Consider the following 24,748-nt stretch of genomic DNA (forward strand, 5'->3'; position numbering starts at 1 on the left):
TTAAGAACTTTAATTACTATAATATTTTTATAGGTTCTTATGTATTTGGATAGGGAGACAAGCAGCACTGAAGTAATATGCTAGAACTGAAAAATAAATCAGGAGAATGCAAATGGTAATTTCGTTAGTAAAAAGAATAGCAGCTGGTAAGTAAACAGGCAGTGTAACAGATAAACGTTCAAAAGTTTTCAGCAATGTGAAAATATTTAAATGTATGACTGCCTAGCAATAGTGGCTTGTTAGTACATAGAATAGCAGCTGGTAAGTAAACAGGCAACGTAACAGATAAACGATCAAATGTTTTCAGCAATTTGAAAATGTTTAAATGTATGACTGCCTAGCAATAGTGGCTTATTTTAGTCTGAAATTTTAAAGTGCAAAGAAACTCAGCAAGCAGTGACAAGTAAGAAGTCTTTGCCTCTGTGATTATAATTGAAGAAAAGCATTTTAAGTAACTGTTTTACAAAACTACATTCAGAAAACAGTTCAGATGAGGTGCACATGAACTTTGAAAGCATGAAAGACCTGTATCCAAGCAAGAAGGCTGCATCTGAAAGCTGTGCCTCCCGTAATTTCTATACTCACACTGAATTATCGAAAACTTTGTAGACTACACATTTGCATTGTTGTTAATTTTATTTTTTTTTGCCTAGCCCAGGCAAATGTACAAGTTCTACCCAAAAAATGGCAAAGCTGTTGTTCTGCAAGACAAGCTTAAAAGGACTACGTAAGAGGAAACAAATATGTTGACTATAATAAAATATCTGCGTTTCCTCCCATAAACCATTTCATTAGAGATTTATTATTTCAGTAATGTAAAGAGGAGGCAGCATGAGTATCTTTTACTCTTTCAGGGAAAATCATGTGTCCAAAAGTCTTGCAAGGTTTCAATTTATAAAAGGATAAACTCTACTTGCAGCAAAATGCCATTTCTTTGAAACCATTCCAAACTGAACATACTGAACAAACTGCATCTATCACTATACTCCTCAAAGCTAATGATCACAAGACAAAGGCTTGTTAACCTGCAATTTGTCCATCATTCCATGTGAAAATTACACATCTTAGTAGAACTAGTCTAAAAATCTCCAGGAAAGGTAGAATTTGGTCTTCAGTGGCACACAAACACTGTTAAAGAACTATAACCGGGAAAACCTCTCTCTAGCAGCAATCACAATACTATTCCATTTAATGCTGCAGTGGAAGAGAGCAACAAACTAAATCAGTACACAAATACCTGATTTCAAGATAGGAACAACAAGGCAAATACTAAGAGGAAAAAAATAAGAGGAAAAATAACCCCACCAGCAACAACCACCAGAAAAAAAACCCCACAAACCCCCCCCCACTCTCTAGAATGAGCAGTCCGACAAAAAAGGTAGGATCCTACAAAGAAGCCTGAACATTTCTCTGCATTAGCAAAGAAAACATTTGCCACATTTCAAAAGTAAAAAAAAATAAAATTAAAATCGACATCAATAAACAACCCACCTCATCATCCTCACAGTTTTACAGAGAATTAAGAACCACATATAAAGTGGAAAGGTCAGCATTTAAGAAATAGGAAAAATCAGAAGTCAAAAGAAAATCCAATTTGCTGACACAGGGAACAGTGGAGATAAATAGCATAAACAGTTTAGAAAAGTATTATTTAGATTCATAGATAAAAGACCCATAAACAGCTTGGCCCCTAATTTAGCATTAAGAAAAGCCTTGCTTGGAGAAAGCTGCTGCAACTTTAAGAAGGAAACAGATACAGCATCATTAACATGTGTACCTCAAACCACCATAATAGAAGTATTTATGAGACAGTGGAACAAATCCAATACCAGAAATTAAATATGTGTATTTCAACTAACTAACACATTATCACAGAGATTAACTATTAGCATACAGGACTAATATAAGCAAGGTGAATATGAAGTTATGCATATTAATATATTGTCAGACATCCCATTCACTTATTATGGAGAAAGTAATTACACATTCTGTACACTAAGGAAGGCTTAGGGAATGTCTGGTAGACCACTTTAGTCCTAGAAAAATGGTACAAGCAGTTAATCTCATGTTAATGTCAAATATGAGCTAGTCTCCACAGTCAAGATAAGCAGTTTATATTTACAGTAATAAAGTAATAGTACCAAAGGACAGATTAATCTTTTCCAAAATAAGATTGCATCAGACAGAGCCCTCCTGTGTAGCAAGGGGTGGAATGACAGATTTTGATTAGGTGCAGTGCCTATTGCATAATAAATTCAAAGGGTCTCTGATCACCATGCAAAACAGTGATGACCATGTCCACATTTAACATAAACGCTAAAGTGAGAATCAATTATAGAAATGACTTCAGTAAGCCAAGGCAAGTCTATATGAAACAAATGAACTAGTGACACAACAACATTGAGCATACTAATGATTATTTATTTCTTATTGCCTGTGGGCAGTTGGAAATAGTCTTTCCCAGAAGTCTGAAAAACAGTTTGAGAGAAAATAGGTGAGCAAGGAGGAGTTGCAATCATTGATTACATACCACTAAGTTTACATTTATTAAGAAAAAAAAAGTTCTGTTTAAGTTACATTAACAGTGCTGCTACAGCTTACTTGAGGATTCTAAAAACCAGTGTGTGCATGTACATGCATATCTCCAAATATGCCTGTTTATTACATTCGTGTATATATGTACATACACCGTGGCAAATATCCCACAAGCACACATGTGTATGTCTACATACATACTTTTGTGTGAAACAGGTGTACCATGATACGTGTATCTCACAGGCATGTAAGTTTATCTACACACATTTATGTCATATACAAACTCACGTATATATACACGTCTATGTGTGATACACACACCAGTATGCCTGCATCACACAAAACAACCCATACTTGAAGCTTTGTGGCTGAACAGCTTCCACACTTGAAAGCAGTACAGCTCCCTTTAACATGTTATTTCTCAAGTAAATAAGGTGTCACTGTTCATTATAGAAATCTTTCCTAACACAGCTATACTTTCTACAGGACACAAACTATGATCAATCATGTTGTTGCAGTTTGATATACAAAAAAACATTAGAAGAAAGATTCTGATAAGCATGGTACAGATATGGCTTTGGTCATAATTCCACCTCAATACAAGAAGAAACAAAAAAAAATTGTAGATATCAGAAACTAGGTCTCTACTACACGCTCGTGTGATAGACCAAGAACAAACTTCAAAGGTAAAAACAACTCTAGATTGAAATATTTTTCCCAGGAAGGACATTGAACTTCATCATTAGAGGTTCTGAAGAAGAAACTAGATGAACAGTCAGGACAGATGGGCTCAAACTCTTACGATTACATTCAACCAAGCCTACTACCAATAACAAGCCAACACTCTTCTTTCCAGATAAACATCATATTTTTTAACAGCTCTTATGCAGAAGTAAATAGGTAGTATTGAGAAGTACATTCTTAGGCCAACTGTGTCTAAATTTCAAAGCAGACACCCAACTATGGTAAAAAAAACTAAGTTCATAAGCTCAAAAGAAAATGTTAGAAATCCTTAGGTGCAGAGGTTTAAATGCCTTGGGATCAAAGGGAAAAAACCCAGTATCTAAACTAGCTAGGGCACACCACCATCCTCCTCTTCCAAAGAGCAGGTAAGCTTTCTGACAGACTACTTATGCTTATCAGTACATAACGCATAACACACTTTTTTCCCTGTAAATCTTTCACAGATTTTTCCCTCCATCTTTTAAGGTTAAAGATAAACACCAACTCTGACCAAGTGGTAATGTTTTGTTTATATATTATGACAATGTACTGTCAGTGGAAACATGTAATCTGAAAAAGCTTTAAAATAGAATTTTTAACAGATACATTTCACACATAGATGTGCATTTGTACTTATAATCTGCATGCTAAGATTTCATTCAATAGCCTAGTGTTTCCATTTTAGTTGCCTACACAACACCGATAGAGAATAGTGAAGGAAGGCAGTGACATTGCTATGCTTTATCATTTCAGACCTCTTCAGTAACTTAATTATCTTAGTGAACCCAAGATGAAGCATTTCACAGAATCACAGGGTATCAGGAGTTGGAAAGGAGTTGGAAAGGACTTAGAAAGATCATCCAGTCCAACACCCCTGCCAGAGCAGGATCACCAGACCAGGTCACACAGGAACACGTCCAGGCGGGTTTTGAATGTCTGCAGAGAAAGAGACTCCACAACCTCTCTGGGCAGCCTGGGCCATGCTCTGTAATCCTTACAGTGAAAAAGTTTTTCCTCATATTCACTTGAAACCTCCTATGCTCCAGCTTGCACCCACTGCCCCTTGTCCTGTCATTTGCTATCACAGAGCAGAGCCTGGCTCCTTCCTCCTGACACTCGCCCTTTACAAATTGATAACCATGAATGAGGTCACTCCTTACTCTTCTCTGAAAGCCCCAGCTCCCTCAGCCACTCCTCATAAGGGAGATGCTCCACTTCCTCAATCTTTGTGGCTCTGCACTGGATTCTTTCAAGCAGTTCCCTGTCCTTGAACTGAGGGGCCCAGAACTGGACACATTATTCAAGATGCGGTCTCACCAGGGCAGAGTAATTGTGCATTGACTCCATTGTTCTGACATTTTCAAGTAGAGATGAACCACAATTTTAAGGTAAGAGCATCTTGTAACAAGTCCAGTCCCAGATAGCTCTTGGCTTTAGAGTTTACAATAATTATTCAGTCTTAAACTGAATCTCTTTTATTTGATTTGAACAAGTCATTATCTTTCAGTCCAAGATGATGTTTAATGAGGCATGCATGTACTGAACCCCTGGACAGCAATACTGTTCTCCGTCCATAGAGAAGGAAGGAAGGAGACTTATCAATCCTTACCCAACAAAATCTCCACTGGGATCAAGACCTAAAATCATCACAAAACAAATATTTACAAATGTATGACATTTTTGTATGTCTTATCACAAAGACTAATATATATATGTGATATATATACATATGATAAAATTTATGAAAATGATGACATTTTATACACACATCTGGAAAATAACTACAGCACCCAAGCTAAAATGTTAAAAAACAAATTTTGGGTACACACTATGAACAGATTTTCAGTAAGAGTCATCTAAAGTGAAGAAATTTAATTTAAATATTACATACACTGAAGTGCAAATGGCATTCACAAGCTTTCCTTGACAAGTGAGACAGTGGGGGGGGGAAAACATTCCCTCTTAGGTCTAAAGTCAGAAACATCATAAGTTGCATGTCTTCTTCTCCTCTCTGGAGCTGAGGAAATTACAAACAGCTCCCATAATCCTCACTTGAAACATTCAATATATTCACAGAAGAAAAAGAGAAATCTATGTGGGTACCTTCTGTTTAATATCAGTGAACGTACAGAACTGTGCTCTGGTTTAGGGAATGAATCTTCTTGTCCCAGTTCCAGCAATTATGTGCCTATGTACACATTCTAAGAATAAAAGAGTAATTCTGATGCACATAACACAACTTAGTAAGACATTAAGAATCAATTATAAATGACAAACAGTGCATTAGGAGCCCAAAATGCATTATCACTATTGACATGAGCCAGTTGTTAAAACTCCTTTCCAAAGCACAGCACAGTACAAAGTTATTGATCTCCTAAGCAATATATCAGAACATTAAATCCCTTCCTTGACAGGTCATATTATCTGACTCATTATTGACTCAAAATGGTTTACTGCTTAAGGTCAAATTAATTGGCAGTAAAAGACCAGTTTTCTGAAAAAGAAAAGTAGTCTCAAAGCCCATAAGATTACTTCTGGTTGAATCCTGACAAGTACTCTGTTTATTTTTGTGACTTGCCATTCTGTGTGCGCCAACCTCCTACCTCCTCTGAACTCTTGTCAGTGCCAATCTTTTAACCTTACTTTTCAGGTTTACCTCACTGAGTAAACTGTAAACAATAGTATATTGTAGAATAGAAGGTTTATTAGTTGAATGTGAACTGACTTTTCACATTAGAAATAAGAATATTTTAGAAAACAGATGTTCCAATTTCAGAAACGTAACCAGTACCAGAGCTGATCAGTAAGTACAGCCCTGTGTTCAGTAGCATTCTCCCCACAATATGGATTTCTCCTCCAGAGCATTCCAGAAACTCACTTTACATTGATGTTAATTTAATCACAAATGCCTTTCAAGCTATCAAAAGTTGAGTTAATACAAAACAGAATTTAGTTATCTATTAAATGACCATACTGATGCAAAACTTCCTGCAAAAAAGTGGACTTTTAACTTCTATTAATTGCATCCAGATTTGGAAATGTTAACAGGCAAATTCTGCTGTATTTCTTTCAAAAGCCTGTATTTTGCACTGTCACTATTTCTCCAATTCTGCTTGGATTGTACATGAAACTGATAAACTCATGCTGTGATTCATTGTGAAGCAGCTAGGGCACACTATATTCAGCAATGCATGTGTGCAAAAAAATCACAAAGGAAGGAATACAAAGAAAGAAGGAGCAGAGCTTTCGTAACACAATCTATCTGTTGTTACTAAAAACTAACTTGAGAAAATGTTGAACAACAATCCCAGGGACCTCCCTTCAGACTCCCAACTTGCACCAGGAATTTAGTGTTTCCAATTAACTAAAGTGCAAACCATGTTTCCAGAGGTGTAAAAGTGCAAATTCAAGAACAGATAAAGAGGAAAAGAGAGAAGTGCTGTTTTGTAGCCTTCACCTCTCTCTTGCAGCTTGTGTTAAGGAATTCTAAATGGATCACATAATTGAAGAAGGCATTTAAAGCCGTCTTCAAATCTGAATTGGTTTAACTACAGTCAGAAATTCTTAAATGCTTTTATTTCTTTAATAAGCAAAAGCCCATGAGAGTCATTTGGACTATTCTTTAATTCTGCCCTTGATATTTACACTTAATGGAGAGAAGTGGATCCTTAAAATGCATGCCATACAAAATAACTTTGTATAATGCAGCACGCAGAATTCAGAACTACCACAATTTTGCATACCATTTATTACACATTAGGAGATAGCAACTGTATAAATCCTCAAAATCTTCACTCACTGGGAAAATTTAGAAAACAGTCTTGCAGACTGTAAGCCAATCCAGAATCCTACTGAGCCTCCAACAGGATCTCTTTCAGAAATTGTACCTTAGAACAACACAAAAGCTATCTGTTAAGTTTTTGCTTCCCTGTCTTCCTCACTGATGTTTGACAATGAAGAACACATCTGTCGAAAAAAACTTTTAATGAGATGATGCACAAGCTACCATCAGTGTGGTGATGCCAAATGGAAATACAGGAGTGTTACTAGAGAAAAAAGTCTTCTAGTATTTGATGTACCTAACTGCGTTTACTACATTCAGAAAAACACATCAAGAGAGTTTCTGACATTTCATTATTGCAGTTTATGTGAATGAAAAGAACGACAGAAGTCACTATACAGTGCAAGATTAACTTTTGATCATGATGCAAAAAAGCCAACTTCAGATTCTATTATGGAAAGAAAAGCCACAGATGCAGGCATTAAATTCCTCATGCCAGAAGGCATTGTCTATTTTATATCCACTAATGCGCCAGATTGGGCAAAATCTGTTTCAGCAATTTAACTGCGCAAGGTGGAAAATACTGCAGATCTTTTTGTAAAAACACAGTTTCTTCTACTGCAACTAACTATAAAACTTGTTTGACAGAAAAATGACTAGTTATGAGTATGTCTGAAATTGTAACACTTTTAAATTAGTTTTCCCACTCTAAAACTACAGCATTAAATCAGTGAAGTACCTGTACATAATTAAAAACTTCATATTTTCTTACTGCATTTGTAATAATATGTTAAGTAAATACATATTTGCATTCCACAGTACTACTGATTGCTAGTAGCCTTTCTAGAGAAATGCCTCAACCGTCAAAACCATATGATTGCAAACTAAAGAATAAATTTTGTGTCAACATGAGTGAGAAATCTGTGCTCCTGTTATTAGCACTTTCTAGTCTACAACACAGACATAACTCACATCCCCACAAATCTTATTTTATTTTACTCAGAATTCTCCATGTTTCTTTTAACATTATCTTAAAAGAATTATTAAATGGTATACTTTTGTATCAGGCACAGAATTCTGTATGTTAAGCACTGGAAAAAAAAACATTATTTAAGAAGGATACTTTATTACCTATACTGCATTCACAGTTAAGGTCAGCCCTTTGCTTGGAGTTTAGCTGTTCTAGGGAGACTTGCATAACTGCTCAGCCAAACCCAAAACTCAGACTCTGCCTATACATATAAGGTCTCACTTCACCTTGTCCACCACGTCAGGAGAATGTATAGAACAGAATGACCAATGGTCGACTACAGACAATCTTTCTATAGCCACATGTGTCTGAAAGTAAACACCAGTGGGACAACACAAGCTCACAAAACACAAGTACACACAGCCGAGTAACTCCCAGTCTTGGCAGTCAAAGCAAGCAGGTAACATAAGTATGCCAAGAACTGTTAAACTTGGGAGGAGCTGGACCCAATGTTCAACTGATAAAGATATGGTTATGTTTAATTTTAAATACAGGCACAATAATGTAACCATGAACTATGATTTATACTGTTGCTCTTCTAAAATCTGAAATTAACTTGTTATTATAAAAACATATTTGCAATGTTCTTCCTCTTCACTTTATGTGTTACAAATTTCTTTTTAAGATTTCTGGGAGGCTTGACAATCCAAGGAGTTTCAAGTTAAATATGCATCTTTTCTAAAAATTCAAAATTAGACTTTTTACAATATAATTCTGTCTAGAAAACTCAAACTTGTTATCTGACTTTTTGTTTTGAAGTTCTTACTGAATCTGCAGAAAGGGATGGTAATTTGTTAGATATTTAATAAAATCAGAGGTTATAAAATGGTAAGAGCAAACACCATGAAGAGAAGAAACTAGAAAAAGAACTAGAGTGAACAAGGTGGAAATACGAGCAAAGGCTTTGCATAGTTCCAACTGTAGGGGAACAAGAGGAAAACACTGCAGCATGGGGGAAGGTAAGTGAAAATCACTTCCATCAAAGAATCCAGTTTGTCACAATTATGTGATTTTTTTTTAATTGTTTGGTTTTTTTCATACAGTCTGCTTCAAGAAGGAATGCTGTCCCAATAATCTGTTGATAGTTAATCAGTTTGACCTTTGCTTATACTATCCGGTATAAAACTGTTTCCTAATTTATTTTTGCTTTTCATAAACCTCTAGGTTGATCTTCCATCTTTAAAAAGATCAAATATTTTAATATACCTAATATCAGATTATTGAAGATTTCAGTACATGCATGGGCAGTTCATCTAATCCCATTGACCTTTTCATATTAAAACCCAGTTTTATTGCTTTATCTGCCATTTGTTATTTTCTCAGCTCTGTGTAAATAAAAAGAAGGCCTTGTTGCTGGTTCTTTATTCTTCTATGAAAATTAAAGCAAAACAACACCTTGTTTTTATTTACACAGAGCTGAGAAAATTCACCCAAGATTTAAAACAAAAAAAAAAGCTGAATGTTGTAAGTCTTGTATTTGGAATCCCATGTATAGTTCAAACCACAAGGCCGCCTTGTGCCCAAAAAGTAGCAAACATCCATCTCAACAAATCGGACTGTCACCTGTTTTGCTCATATTTCCTTATTAAAAATTCATAGAGATCATGTTTGCTAGTAGATTTCCTTCTATTTTATGTATAATTAAGTGATGTCAATGCCATCATATCTGTTGCAAATTTATTCCAAAAGAAGTCTCCTACAGGAAAAAGAAACCTAACTGTCCATCCCTGAAACCACTGGTTGATAAAACACCAGACAATTACAGTCTTCTCTTCCACACGAAGCATGTTAACTACCTACACAGAAAAAGTGATCACACATGACAGAGCAGATGAACTTTACAATTAGACAAAAACCAAAAACCACCATGGGGAAGTTGAAGCAAGTTGCACAAATTATGTTTATTCTGCCAAAAATCTGCTTTGGTACAGAAAGCAAAGAAGGCTTGAAAGGGAAGTTTTGGTCATTAAAAATGAACAGTAATTTATGCTTCTGATAAGAAGTCAGCACTGTTTATAGGAAACATAATGAGCTTTTATCTTACAGAATGAAACAAATTTAGTCCCAATAAAGCCTTTTTAATATATATTCTAAGCACCGGAATTATTAGTGACTTTGATCCCATTAATACGCTTTATCTCTTTTGGATGCTATAGCTGAACTAAACTAACTCTTTTGGTTTAATTCTTCAAGTAAACTTACAGGAAATCAGAGGCTAACAAATAGAACTATAAAAATCTCGGAGGTGTGAAGTAAAGCATTAGCCACAGGAGAAAATTAATAAAAGAACATCAAATGTGTCTGGTAAACCATAAGGCTTTCTAATGAATTTAACAAGTGAAGCAGGAAAAAAAAGATTAAACTTTTCTATAAAAAAAAAACACCTCCAGAAAAGAATTATCAAGTAGTACAAAACATTTCTGGAATTCAGTTTAGATGACAAACTGCTACTTGCATAAGTAAAATTAATCACTATGGTAGTATGTTGCAGGTCCTTGTCAACACAATGGCCAAACCAGTGACACTTACTGGGTGAAGTTGGGGGCTGAACTGGGCTTCAGTTTGATGAAGTTATCTGATCTCATATCAGAGACCAAGAACACTGAGAGCAAACAACAAAATCAATAGTAATTGTGTAATATCCATAGTAGTGCTCAGATATAAGTAGCCAGCTGTACGCTGTTTAAGCATGCACCTTTATTTATTTGTGTGTGTGTGTTTGTCTATGTATGTAAATATGGTACATTCAAGATGGTAATGTAAGTTATCACTTCAGTCTCTTTACTGGCTTAAAAAACGATGCCATTCTTAAGTCAGTAAACAGATCAGTTCCGTTTTACTAAGAGGCATTCATGCCAGTGAAATATTCATCAGCAAAAAGGCAAGTGAAGCATAGACATTTAAGGAATATAAATAAAACTTTGTTTATATTCAGAAAAAAACCCCACATGGCAAGATACCTGTGAAGTTTGAGAAACAGCAAAAAAAATTATGAAAGACAATCACATAAATATGTGAATAAGTCAGAAACAAAACAATAGCAAAGTTAGCGACTGATGAAATATTTCTTAAGCCCTTTGGGAAACAAGAGCTCTGTTCTCACTAGATGAAGTTTAAGATGGGAGAGTACAAACTGAAAGAAAATGATGGCCTAATTTTAAAAAGTACTTTGTCTAAAAATTAACCATTGCCCTGAAGAGAGACAATTACTGATAACACTGAAAAAAGGGAGGGATGGATAAAAATTTGCAAGAGAAAAGCTGGATAGAGCTAGAGAAAATGTCTATCCAACTTCTCCTCCCCTCTTTTACCCTTCAAATTCTTCATCTCCCCCAAGTATTTATCTTCTGATCAATCAGTAAAGCCCATTCAAAATGAAAGAGTTTGTGATGTCTTCATCAACCACTATCACATAGCATTCACTTTTGATAGCTACGCAACAAGTGTGCCAAGCAGCACAACATATTTCAAGCGAAAAGACAGAAAACTTAATTCATTTGTTGGATATCAGATTCACTAGGCTACACTACTGACTGACCAAAAATAAAAACAGTCTTAATCATTGTCTGCACAGTATAATTAAACTATACATTTCATATTCTGTCTGGGAAGTTTAGAAAGCACTTTGTTATTCTCCATTCAGGTGTTAAAACAAGTGTTAAAAAGAGAAGCATACTCTGTGTGTGTGTGTGTGCACACCCAGGTGTTCACTCTCAAGTCTCAACAAGACGTGAAAGGCTTACTGGTAAACTAGACATCGTCATTGACAATGTCTGATACGTGATTTTGTAAGTACTTCACTGAAATATACTGTATTATTTCCACAACCTACAAGAGAAGTGACTTCATTACTATTCTTCCCCACCCCACTTTTTCCTTAGGTCAATAAAAGCAAAATCCATGCAGATTATCAACGCTTACAGGTTACACAATCCTACAATCTAAAATGAAATGTTTGAAGTATTCCATGTCAAAGCAAACAGCTGTTACCTTCAAGCGTTTACTTGCTCACCTTTACTTGCACTCTCAACATGCTGCAATTCATCTGGAAACTTTAAGATGTCCCGGTAATTCTCCTCACAGATTTCGGCTAGAAAATGCAATAGGGTTGTTTTCTGATCTGATGATTTAGTATCTCGAATCTACAAAATGAATACAGGAGAAAACAAAATGAAGAAATATCACTTTGTTTGAGTAAAATGTTTAAATAAAGTGAGTATCGCAGATGTAAACTCCAAAAAGTTAACTATGCTAGTTGCCTGCAAATGAAACTATTCTAAAAATGAAATTTCTGCAATTCTTTATAATTTAAGACTATAAAGGGCATCTATCCCTTTTTAAAGAATAATTAGTTATGCTGAGAACAAAACCTGAAGACAGTCCATAAAGTTCTGTGATTTCAGCAACTTCAGTTCAGAACGCTTGCTATGCCAAAAAACCACCACCACCACAACAAAAACAAAACAAAAAACCCTCACACACCAAGGACCCCAAACCAAACAAAAAAAACCAACAAATCCTCCCCCCAAAAAAAAACAAACAAAAAAACCCCAACAATAAAACCCCCCCAAAAAACCTGTGAACAAGATTAAACAGAACAGAATTTAGTTCATTCCTTCAACGCCCCCCACTGCCAAATTTCTAAAGGAACCCCTTTGAAATGCTGCATAGCCAGAGAGCATGCTAAAAGTCATTTGCTCATCTACCAGTCAAGTTAAGGAAGCTTTGTCTAAAAGCCACAGTTTTTCATTGAAGCAAAATCTAAAGCACACTGCTTTATCCTAAAAGACTTTCAGACAAATTCTATGTAGACACATGAAATAAATGCACCCCACCGTACTGGAATTCAACATGACAATAGAAAAGCAAAGGTAATCTTAACTGACAGTAAAGGATATTTAGTGCATCCAGTTTTTATTTATTAAAAATGGTCTGAAAATTGTGTACAGCGTGAAGAAATAGGTAATTGCGTATTTTCACTATCCTTTCAACTGCAAGGCAAGCAATTGAGGCACGTTTTAGTGATCTGAAATAAACTAGTCTTCTTGAAGGTGTTAAGATCCTCTGTTCTTCATTAACCTAAATGCCTGAAATAACTGTTAAAATACAGGGCTAGTGGCAAATTTCCAAGTACACATAGATACGGGCAAACACCACAGAATGCACGTGTATATGCAAAGAACATCATGAACTTAAGAGAACGAAAAAATGAACTTAATTCCAAATTTAGTTTCTCCATTTTTATGCAGGCATAAAGAATGAGCATATGAGTTGACTGAAGATTTAGTGGAAGTAGAGATTACCTTTTATTGACAGAGACAACAGAGGTAACAGGTATATGCAAGAGTTTAAGATAAGCATGCTTCACTTTTTATAGAGAATTAATATTACAAGTGTACCGGTAACGATTTTTAAGTGCATTTTACTAACTCATCTAATACAGTTCTTACACAGAAGCTACAACATACACAACAAATGAAATAAAGGATTTACTTAAGAAGAATACAGAAATGTGTTTGTGAAATCTCCTATTTGTTTTCTCATTCTCTAAATCACTAGCAGTTCTAATTCTATAATCCTCATGACAGGCTTGCCATCGATGTTCAATTTAATACAGGCCTTTCAGCTTTAAGGATTACCCTGTTAAGAATAAATGAGTGCACTCAAAAAAGAGGCTTTTAAAAACATACAGTATTAAGGCAATTAAGAATGCAATTTAATTCATACTGATTCGGTGATTAAAGACTAAACAATGCTCAGTAATGGTACACAGTCAAAAGGTTTTAATGTGTTACGCACATAGAAGTTTTTCCAACTTGAAAAAAATCGTAGATTTAGTGGCTAAACATCTGCATGGTAAAAAGAAATTGCATTTCAATTTGTCTGTGAACAAGAACTGTGGGATTTGCAGTCTTTGATCTCTCTGACATCATCAAGTAGATAAAGCCTTTTTTTTCCCTAAATGGACAAAATTATTTTGCCTTCAGATTACAACTGAAACATGTTAATATGATGGTTATAGCTGATCACAAAACAAGAGTTAATATTAGCACCTGCTGGGTTATTTAAAACCTGTACTAAACAGTGATTCAGATCTTAACTGTGTCAAATTCACTTCTTTGGCCCAATCAAGAAAGATCTCTCACCCACGTTCACCCATATTTTCAATAGCTACAGCTCTGTTAATTTTTTAAGTACATATATTGATTCTAAAAAAGTTCTAAACCTGTTAAAAATCAAGTTCTAAGGTAAGGAAGATAGGTGTTTCTTGAGTGTAGTTTAGCAAATATTATTTAAATATAAAAAAGAAATGAAAGATAGGAACTGGAATTCGAACAGCATAGCTGTGTCTTTACATTCTCTGTATTCACAGAGTATATTTGTATTCAGGATAAATTTTTTGTCTCCTCTTTTCATTCTTGGGTAGAATTTAACAGTTTTTACCTATGAAAAAGACAACTCTACATATTTTGAATTAGAGTCATCTTTTCAAAAAGTTAATTTTGTTTTTCTCATATCCAGTTGAAACGTCCCTAGTTACAATACACCATCTGTATCGCTCATCCTTTTCCTGTACACTTGCTAAAAAGCTTGGCTCCACCTTTACAATAAACGATTTGGTATTGTAAGGTTGCTACAGGTCCCCCAACCCTTTGTTTCTCTGGACTAGAGAAGCCCAGTTCCCTCAGCCTTTCCTCGGTGTTACAGCCCCCTGACCAGCTTGGTGGTTCTCTACTCAAGCTTATTAACAAAAAAGGGTGGGGTGTTTTTAAAGAATATTGAACACCATGCTCCGTACGCAACCCAGCAAACTCAGAGTTAAAGGCAAAAAATGTCACTACCTGTGATCTCTTGACTATGTCCCTATCAATAAAGCCCAGGACACAGTCAGCCTTCATTGCTGCCCAGCATTCATCTTTTTCCACTAAGACTCCAGGTTTTCTGCAGTTACTTCCCACTCTCAAGACAACATCTTTGCAGCAGTTAAAGCCTGTCCCAAGTGCAAGACTCTGCACACAGCACATCACAGTATCACTGTGTTAAGTACAAAATCAACCTTACAATACTATTATTGCCCTTCAGCATAAAGCTAAATTGTTCTTTTATAAACAGGAGCTCTGGAAAAGGGCAAGTTTAAGAGGCTAGATTTACAAACAAAATGCACTTACAGCCTCTGTTACATAAAAAAGTTAAACAGAAAATCAAGACTAAGTATCTGGTTTCTGATAAAAAAAGCCTACTATTGATAAAACCTCAGGCAGCTGACATTTAGTCAATGTCTGTTCAACTAAAGAGATGTCATATTTGGGTTGGCAAATTAAAAACAAAAGATGGGGGAAAAAAATCAATACTTGTTCCCCTCTTTTTGTTCCATGTACTTTCCCTTGTTACTGTCACAGACGATAATTGCAGCTGAGATTTCTGAATCAGAAATATGTATTTCAATGTTCAAATACTCTATGGGTTTTAAACTTCAAGTGATATTATGGGCTTGCAGAGAAGCAAAAAAAGGTAGAACGACATCCATTTCACGGTCCTAAGAGCTCCAACCTCATGACTGTAGTTACGTACAGGCATAGGCCAGTGCAAGAGATACCTGCTTTGTAAAGGAAAAGGTGGACTGTACAAAGGGTTACACCAGAATTTCTTTGCTATTGACCTAGGTATATTAAACAAAAAACAAAACCAAAGAAAGCATGTCAAAAAAAGAATTTTGCTTCCTGCCTAATAAATGTATATACTAGAACACAAGTTTATGAAACCTAGAAATCTCTGGCTTTCAAATGTTTTTATATGATGCTCTCTGTATTTTCACCCTTTTAATTCTCAAAGCATTACCATTTTAAAATAAATCATAGTAGTTCCCCGAGACTTGGTAAGCCAGCAAACCTCACCAACAGTAACAATTCACCAATTAAACTACACAATTGCTCTACCTCCACATCCTTAGTAGTGTTAACACACTGGAACATACAAGCTTGTACAGAGCAGTGGCTGTGTATGTGGCATTTGCAAAACATTAACAATAAATGTTACTGACAAGGTTTTCCACATTGATTTATAAAGATGACACTAACACTGTGGCATTAAAACTCTGAGGTTTTGATTCTATGGCCTTTCTTTATCTGAGAGAAGGAATTTGGAAATAACTCATTTAGTGAAAAAAAAAATAAAAATCAGTAGATGAGTGTAGGCTTCAGAAAGCAGCTTCCAGCTGAACGCTGAAGCATAAATTTGAGTGGCTGATACTATCAGATTCATTGCTTGGAAAGGATTAAAGACTAGCATACACAGAACATAATACTCTGAGCACACCCATTCAAATCAAGTAATACACAGAGTACAACGCTTAGGTCTGTAGCTTAGAAATAACATTAATATAACGAAATATCCTTTACACGTAGTAGCTTGGTAAAGCGTTTAGAACATGCAAATCATACCATAACCCACTTCCAGATTTTGTTCATTTGGGTTGTTGGTTTGGCTTTGTTGGTCTTTGTTTGTGTTTTGTTGTTTGGTTTTTTTTTAACATGTACTTTTGGATTAAGTTTCCAAGTGTGAGGGTTAAAAGTGACAGCTAATGTAAGGAAAAAAATGTGTATTTTAACTACCACTAGAGTAACATTTGATTATAATAGCTATTTAAAAAGCTTTTTATAATACTATGCAACTGTTCATATCCTAGAAATCTTTTCCACCTTAACAGAAGGGGCTGGTAGACAGTAAACGTACACTAGTCAGTAACACTCAAGATAAACAGCTCATCCTGTAGTATTTGCACTACGAACAAGAAGTAATGTAATATTACTTATTACATTAAATACACACTGATCCAGCTAGAATACTATAAAAGCTTTCTTAAAACAGAGGGATGCTTGCTGTTAGGCTTTTCATTAGTTCACCACAAAAAGAACAGAAGTTGCTAAAGCAAATCTCTTTCAATTAAATTTCCGTATAGCATAACCTTATAGAACTATGAGGGTTTTCCTGTTCTTGATAAGAGATAGTAACTGCTGCAATAGGGGTTCATCATACCAGTTGGATCGTTTGGACACATAAATTGAATGCAACAACTGGTAAAGAGCCTTACTTTTAGCGAACTACTACAGCAGCCTCTCCGAACTTCACGACTCATTCTGCCGTATTTCTGTTTTCACAGAGCATTCAACACAGGCAACCACGAATACATCAGAGTAGCTGCTCCTGCTTGCTAGTTTTAATAAAGCACATGAATTCTAATGTTGATCTGTCTTATTTGAACAAAATTAAGTTCTCTGTCTTCTGCCAAAGGTTTTTTTTACAAATCAATTATTTCTTCAGTAACAACACACACTGCAGTGTAACATACAGAACGATCATCCATTACTACGGATTTGCAATTATGGGGACTAGCTTTTCAGCTGTGACCAGATAGGTTTGAGTTTTCTTTACCATGTTTTAATAAAAGCTACTACACAGTAACAGCTTTCTGTGTACCAAGTGACCAGCTGTTTTAAGAACATTTATTTTACAAAAACAAAAATTTATTCCAGATCAATGCCTTTCATTTTTCTTTTTTTTTTTTAAGATTATATAATTTAAGTCCTACATCTACTATATGGTCAATTAATTTTAAGACTGTTCAAGGATGACAACAAAATCAATATGAAAATCAGGTTTTAGTGAAAAGTTAATTCATCACATCAGGATACCTCATCATTAAATAACTCTGCTTCCCATGTGTATTCTGCACACAGAAGTGTGTACACAGGCATGTATGTGTTCTACATTGCTGACAGCTGGCTCAAAAACAAAAATTAAGAGCTCCACTGATGTTAAAGACAGTGCAAGTCACTGGTGTAACAAAAAAACCCCAGACAACCCACAAACTAAAAACTTAAAAACACTGATCCTATCATATGATAAAATCATATCCCCTGGTTTGATAAATTTAAATTGAAGACAAGGCACATGTCACTGTCTGGAGAAACTTTTCTACATTTCCATTTAAGTTACTGTTATAAGTTTGTAGAGCTATTAATGAAACAATTTCACGTCCAGATTTTGGGGAGATCCTTTTTTTTTGCTTCAACCATCATCACAGTCTTTGTGATTATTTTATTTTAGGCATCACTTTATAACAAAACATACCTAGTACCTAAATGCTACATCAGAGTCAACTTTTCATTAGGGAGAATGTTAAAGTATTTGTGTCAATCTCATGGCTGGGAGCAGGAGAGAGACCACCACTAGAATACTTCCCTCAGAAATATCTATCCTGAAAACGAAAAAACCAAGTTAAATAGATTTTGTCTCTGAGGGCAGAGTTGATTTTAGTAGTCATAGATTTTTGCCTCAGTTATTTTAAATGGAATTTAGCTGTAAGCACATATAGCCATGCTTCAGCAATTATTCAGTTCATTAGAGAACAATTTACAGGACTAGTCAACTTAGATTAGCTGTGTCAACATCTGTGGGATTTGCATGAACAGCAATTCATAGATCTGTCACCTTCTCATGTCTATGCCATGCTAGAGTCCCATTCACGCACAGTCATCATTTCCCCTCCCCCTCATTACCGAGTCATTTGCTACTTGAAACACTCATTTCCCTTTAGAATCCACTACTACTGAAAACACAGCATTAGATTTATGAAAAAGATCCTTCTACCTGGCTTCTTTTTGAAAAAAAGATATTGAAGAATGAAAGTATTTCTCAGGTGATTGTTTTCATTTTATCAGAAGTTACCAACATCTTTGCATTAAACTAAAGCAAGCGCAGTCTTTCTCTGCTGAAATGTCAGATCAGACTTGCTGTGTATTTGAAATACTATTTCCCACCAAGGTTAAATCTCCTTTAGGTATACACATTGGGTTTCCTCATGGCACCCAAAAAAAGAACTAGAAACCTGGAACTTCTGATTAGACAAAAAAAACCAAAAACCCTAAAAAAATTCCACTGCAAGAGTTATGCTGTTTTCCGACCTGTTTTTATAATGTTGCATCCCTGTATTTCAAAGACACTTTAAAGATACTTCATAAATCAAAATGGCTAAGTTCAGATCAACGAACACACGTTTTAACATATAAACAAACAAGCACTGCACATTAAATTCTGACTGCTAGATTCTAAAGTTCTCATTACATCCCATATTTTACCACCAAAATTGAAGTTAAACCTAGGACAAGCAAAGTCCATCTTTAATCTAAAAATACTTATTTTGGTGGCCCTGCTTGAAGGATAGCTGGGAAGGAGATGGGAAGAAAGGGAAGTAGCTAGAACTGCTTAACAGACTCATAGCTTGATGTACACTCTATTGACAAGATGACAGTTGAATAAACTCAGATTGAAAAAGCTGTTCTGCTTATATACTCCAGAAAGACTTGGAGCAGATTTACAATTAAAGAACTGCCTTAAATCACAATTGCACTGAGAAAGACAACTATAGCATGGGACCATCATAGAAATGTTTACTCTGTATTTGTCTATCAATTACTAAAAAGGAAGGTGCAGTCAGTAAACTACATCAATTAAATGTTTTTCGCTGTTTAGGGTACTTTCTCACACGTCATGAGTTTCATGAATTTACACTCACAAGTGTTACAGATTCATCTTACCTTGCAAAGAAAACTGATGTTAAAACCAAGAGATTGTGCGTTTCGGGAGCCAGAGTTCATGTAGTTTCCAAGGAACAGCACTAACTCTAAGAGCTTACTAAAGCTTTCACTCTTCTTCAGCTCTTCACAAGCCAGTGTAACTGCCATAATGTCAGGTTTGATATTGTTCACATGCTCTTCAAACGTAAGCCTGAAAAGGATCCCATTGAGACGTGACCGCAACATTTTCACTGAACTCATCTACAAAATAAGAAATATTAAATCAGAATATAAAAATAAAAGCTGATTTATGCAAGATGACTTATATTAACAAAACATTACTGTACAGTCAGCAAGACTACAGTTTCTGTATGTTTTCATCGCCAGTCTTTTATTTCCAGGAATCCATACCTGCCCACAGGTGTTTTTCCCCCCAAACACTTTGCATGAAAAAATTCAGTGAAGTAACATACCGAAAATAAAAGTGTGCTTTATGTTACCAGTAACCATTTAACTTGTGAATTCCAAACTTACTGGCAATAAATGCACACTGCCAAAACTTTTCCTCCCAGTAAAGTAAATGTAAGCCAGTACCACTAGTTAACAAGAACTGAAGATACACATGGCAAACATTTTGTCACATCTCCACTTGAGCTCTGATACTTACCAATTTCCTAAAACTGAGTTTCATAGGTTTATTCCTTCAGAAATGGTACAACAATCTCTCAAGTGTGTGCTGATGCCAGCACAAACACAAACACTTCAGTCTGATTAAGCTAAAGAATTATACTTTCCATTTTTAGACTCTTAACTGAGCTGATGCATAGCGCTCATCTTGCTCTTGGTCACTGGGAAAGCAATAGGGGAGACACACAAATTCCTAAGGACATGGGAAAATCTAAGTGAGATAAAGCTTTACTAGTCAGATACTTACGTAAAGCCGTGTCTCACTAGTACTATTGTCCATGAAATTTTTTCTGCCAGTGTACTGATGCAGGATGTTAACTGCAATATTTACAGATTACATTGATATTGTGTTTATTTTTGCAGTTTTTAATTAAAATGAAAGCCAAACTGGTTTTTGTTGTTATTATCTACATTTATAGCAATTTATAAAATAAATAGTATGAATCCTACTAGTTCTGATAGTCACCAAATAAACTCAAAGGTATTTTAAAGATACACTATGCTATATAATATTTGATCCTAAGACTTTTCAAGTTCACACCATCAAAAAGCCTCAATCTATGTATCCCAAAGAATAATCAGATTCAGAAGGTGGATAAAGTAGTTTTGGCAGAAATTCATAACAATAATCTTTATATCAAAAGAAATAATACCTAAACATACTAAAGTAAGGACATACTTCTGGTGTACTCTTTCAGGTCTGAAAACACAACATCATACTTTGTAGGCAGTAACTGCCTGCTTTTAAACCTCTTGTCTTTTTGTCCTTTTAAAATTTGCAATACTGCCCACGCTACTATCACCTTTAGGTTTCAGACATTTTGCAGAAGGTAGTATAGGACTAATTCCTTCCTGATCTGATAAAAAAAAGATGTGAGGTTATGAATCACAGCACTGTAACATGATAAGTGACAGACATATCAAAAAGTATCTACAATACTGATTCATTATTTTATATCTCCAAGAGCAATTTCATTAGCTTAGCTACCAAAATATGTCCATGTCTTTCATATTTTGCACAGGTGATCAGTAGTATTTCCTCCTACTTAGCAACAGACTACAGTACACAGGATATTCAAATTTAAGAGAAAGATATGTATTGAAAATTTTTAATCCACTTAAAAATTTTCATTTAAATGCAAATTACCTTCCAAATCTAACTCCTAATTTTAATTAGCAGAATACAGAAAGATTTCTCCCCCAATGTATTCACTATCAGTGGTGTTCCTGAAGCACCTTGTCCCCCTGAAAGAAAAGCTTTGTTATGTGACAAATCACAGGTCTTGACTATCAAAACAGAAAGACTTACATGTGCCCATGCCTCTGTAGCCTAAATCTTTATCATTACTCTTTGAGGAACCATGATCTTTCTACTGGTGTTATCTACTAGACAGCTACAAGAGGCAGCAGCAAAAACTTTCACAGGAAAGACTAGGGTGGCCTGAATAATGATGAATTCATCCTAAAATGAATATAAATATGAAGACACTCCATATGGTCTCAAACAATTCATATCATCAGACTAGAACAAGGAAAAGGAAAGGATCAGAAATGTTTCAGCATAACTTGCAATCTTTTTTCTTAATACTTCTCCATTGTCACAGATTTCTCTGTGAGCTTCTATAAGCCAACATAATGAAATGTATCTTCTAATCATTTTATATTTCAGAAATATCCTACTGAATACATCTGCCTTGAAAGAATCTACCTTCACTGAGCTGCAGTAGATGAAAATTAAAATTAATCACATAATTTGCTTGAACTTTTGTATAAAAATGTCTAATTACTGATTTTACTACAATGTCACAGAGTAAGCTGTCAAAAGCTTTAGATCCTGAAAACAGAGTGCCACAAAACATGTACAAACCAACAGAACAGTATGACTTAAAACACTTGTGAAGAATAATCCTTCACAAGACTTCACTTTATTTGTACTTACTTTCTTTTTTTTAATGCTGTAAAGTGTCATGGAACACTGACCATTTATTTGTCTTGCAAGGTAGTTTGACTACTAAATGAGCAGTAAGTTTTGATTTCATTTGCTGATCTGCACAGTGTTTTGAAAGGATTGTGATAATGTCATAAAAGCTATTTCAATTGGCTTGTTTCCTTACAAATAAAAACATTTTTATATACATTATGCTCTTTATGTATCAATATATGGCCACAAATGCTATTTTATTTCCTCCTTCCTCACTCTGCCCCAGTTTCTCTTTCATATGAATGTTTCTAAATGATAAGCTTGTTGAACTTAGAGAAATCTTCCAAAAATAGTAAGGTGAAAAGATCATATTCACTTCAAAAAACGTCTAATTGTTTATAGTTCTACAAAATTAGTGTCAAAGGCATAGAAGAAATAACACCTTCAAACAGATGCATGTAACAGCAAACATTAGCTTCCACCACAAGCAAGAAAATGGGTAGTTCTTTTCCAGCTAACAGTGAGCACTGGACTGCATGGCATTATTTCTTCTTCTGGTCTTTCATGAAAGTCATTGTCTGAATTTGCTGCCTAATCAAGTTCTTTATTCAGTCCTTTATTGCCATCATTCATCAAGCCCTGCATCAAAACTGGGATCAAAGTTTGATGGAGAAAGAGGCAAAAAGCACAATTAAATCTGACTCGCTTTGTAAGGGAAAACGCTGGCACTCCTAGAGTACAAATCTGTCAACTTACTCAGCCTCTTACTTATAATGTATTATACAGTTGCCTTTTTTTTTTCCTCTAGAAATGTGCTAGAAAGATTAGCAGCAGCTCTAGAAATTATGGGGCAAAGCAAGTGGAAAATAAAGTCAATTAAAATGACTGAAATACTCTAAAGCAACGCAGGTGCCATAAAGTTGCCCAGTTCTTGCCAGTTCATCTACCTCCCAGCAAGGATCATTCTGGATAGCTAATCCTGGTTATACAGCAAAGAGGGTCACAGAATCTGCAAGTCTCCACAATTACTCAGTGAGACTTATCCCCTTGTGTTAACAATGAAATTATTGATAACCCAGTTCTCAACAGCTGAAGTTTTGCATTCATAATACACCAGCTAAAGACCCTTCCACTTTTCCAGAACACACTGCAGAAATTGAATTCCTTAGTCAGTTCTGGTCACTTGTTTTTTTTGTTCACAAAAGAGTTATTAACTAAAGCTCACACCACATAATTGTGGAGTGATGTTTTTTAAAGGGGCAATATTCTTCTTAACTCAACTTCAAAACTCATAGTTGGTGGTACAGTGGGTAAAGTTTTCTGATTTAAATACCACTAACTGCAAAACTATTTTTTTTTCCAGTTTGCCCTGTGAGTTGAGAGGAAACAGTTGCAACTCACACTTTTTAGCACATATGACTTATCCTTTTATAATACTTGAAATGTTCAACTGGCAATGAGATCAAATGCCAGTACCCTTACTGAAGTTGCAGCCTTTCCCAGGTCATTAAAAAAATTCTCTCTCAAACACAAGTTTTATATTTAAAGACAAGAGAACATTCTTCCTAGCTTATTTAATGTTAATACAGCTGATTCAGTTAATCTAGTCTTCTTGCTTTACCTCAGCATCAACACCAACTTCTCATTATATGAAGTTGCATTGCCTTTTCTGATCCCAGGATGTAACTTACTTAGTTCCAATAACTAATTTGAATATATAATTCATTTTAATATCTCATCTAAATGAGAAACTAATCTAATTTTCATTTACTTATTGGCTGATTATTAAGTTAATTGGTCTCTTCTAAAAAGTTAATAATTTAAAAAGTATAGTTTTTCTACACAACTTCTAAACAACTTATTCCAATCAATTAAATTTGATGAGCACAATAATTATTCAATTAACATACTGAAATGTACATACAGATAAGGGTATACATTTTAAGTATTACTTAACATAACTTTCTGTCTTCTTTTATTCCTAAACATATACTCTAACTTTGAGGTTAATATTATTATTAATGCAATACTTTGAAATTAATTTGACACATAGCAAAAAAGGACTCCAGTCAAGTAAGGAGCTTAAGTTCAGCTGCATTACTTTCACTTTAACTAAGTAGAATTCATAGACATCACAGTCTTCATTTGTCCCAATGCCTCCACCTTGTTTGCTTCCATTCTGTGTTTCCTTAGACACATTTCAGATATTCTCCTTGCACAAAATCTAAGTAATTTTTCACTTGGTTTGGGATTATTTTTGTAGGATGGAAATAAGGAAATATTGATTTGGTAAAACCAAAAACTCCCTGGCATCCTCATTGTTATTTCAAAAACAGGAAGGAAAAAGAGCAGACAGGGCAACTGGCCTGCTCTCCTGTCCAGGGGTCAAAAGCCCATGTGGTTGCAGGGCTGGAAGTACTATTGTCATTTCATCACATTGTTGTAGTCACTCTGAAAGTGTGTGTTACATGGCAAAGAGGAACAAAGCATTCCTG

General features: G+C 35.1%; 1 protein-coding gene across 1 annotated transcript in view; it reads right to left on the reverse strand.

The window, feature by feature from the left end:
• The window catches only part of LOC104536373 (protein diaphanous homolog 2-like), a gene marked incomplete at both ends in the record, with an annotated part of 22,118 nt that extends 2,212 nt beyond the window's left edge, over positions 1–19,906 (reverse strand). The window contains 2 exons of the mRNA XM_010178957.1: positions 12,082–12,211; positions 19,667–19,906. Coding sequence (XP_010177259.1) covers positions 12,082–12,211; positions 19,667–19,906 — 370 coding nt within the window. The remainder of the gene's footprint in view (positions 1–12,081; positions 12,212–19,666) is intronic.
• Between the last annotated feature and the right edge of the window lie 4,842 nt (positions 19,907–24,748).

Source organism: Mesitornis unicolor, unplaced genomic scaffold (assembly GCF_000695765.1).
Source record: "Mesitornis unicolor isolate BGI_N332 unplaced genomic scaffold, ASM69576v1 scaffold3962, whole genome shotgun sequence".
NCBI classification, from domain to species: Eukaryota; Metazoa; Chordata; class Aves; order Mesitornithiformes; family Mesitornithidae; genus Mesitornis; species Mesitornis unicolor.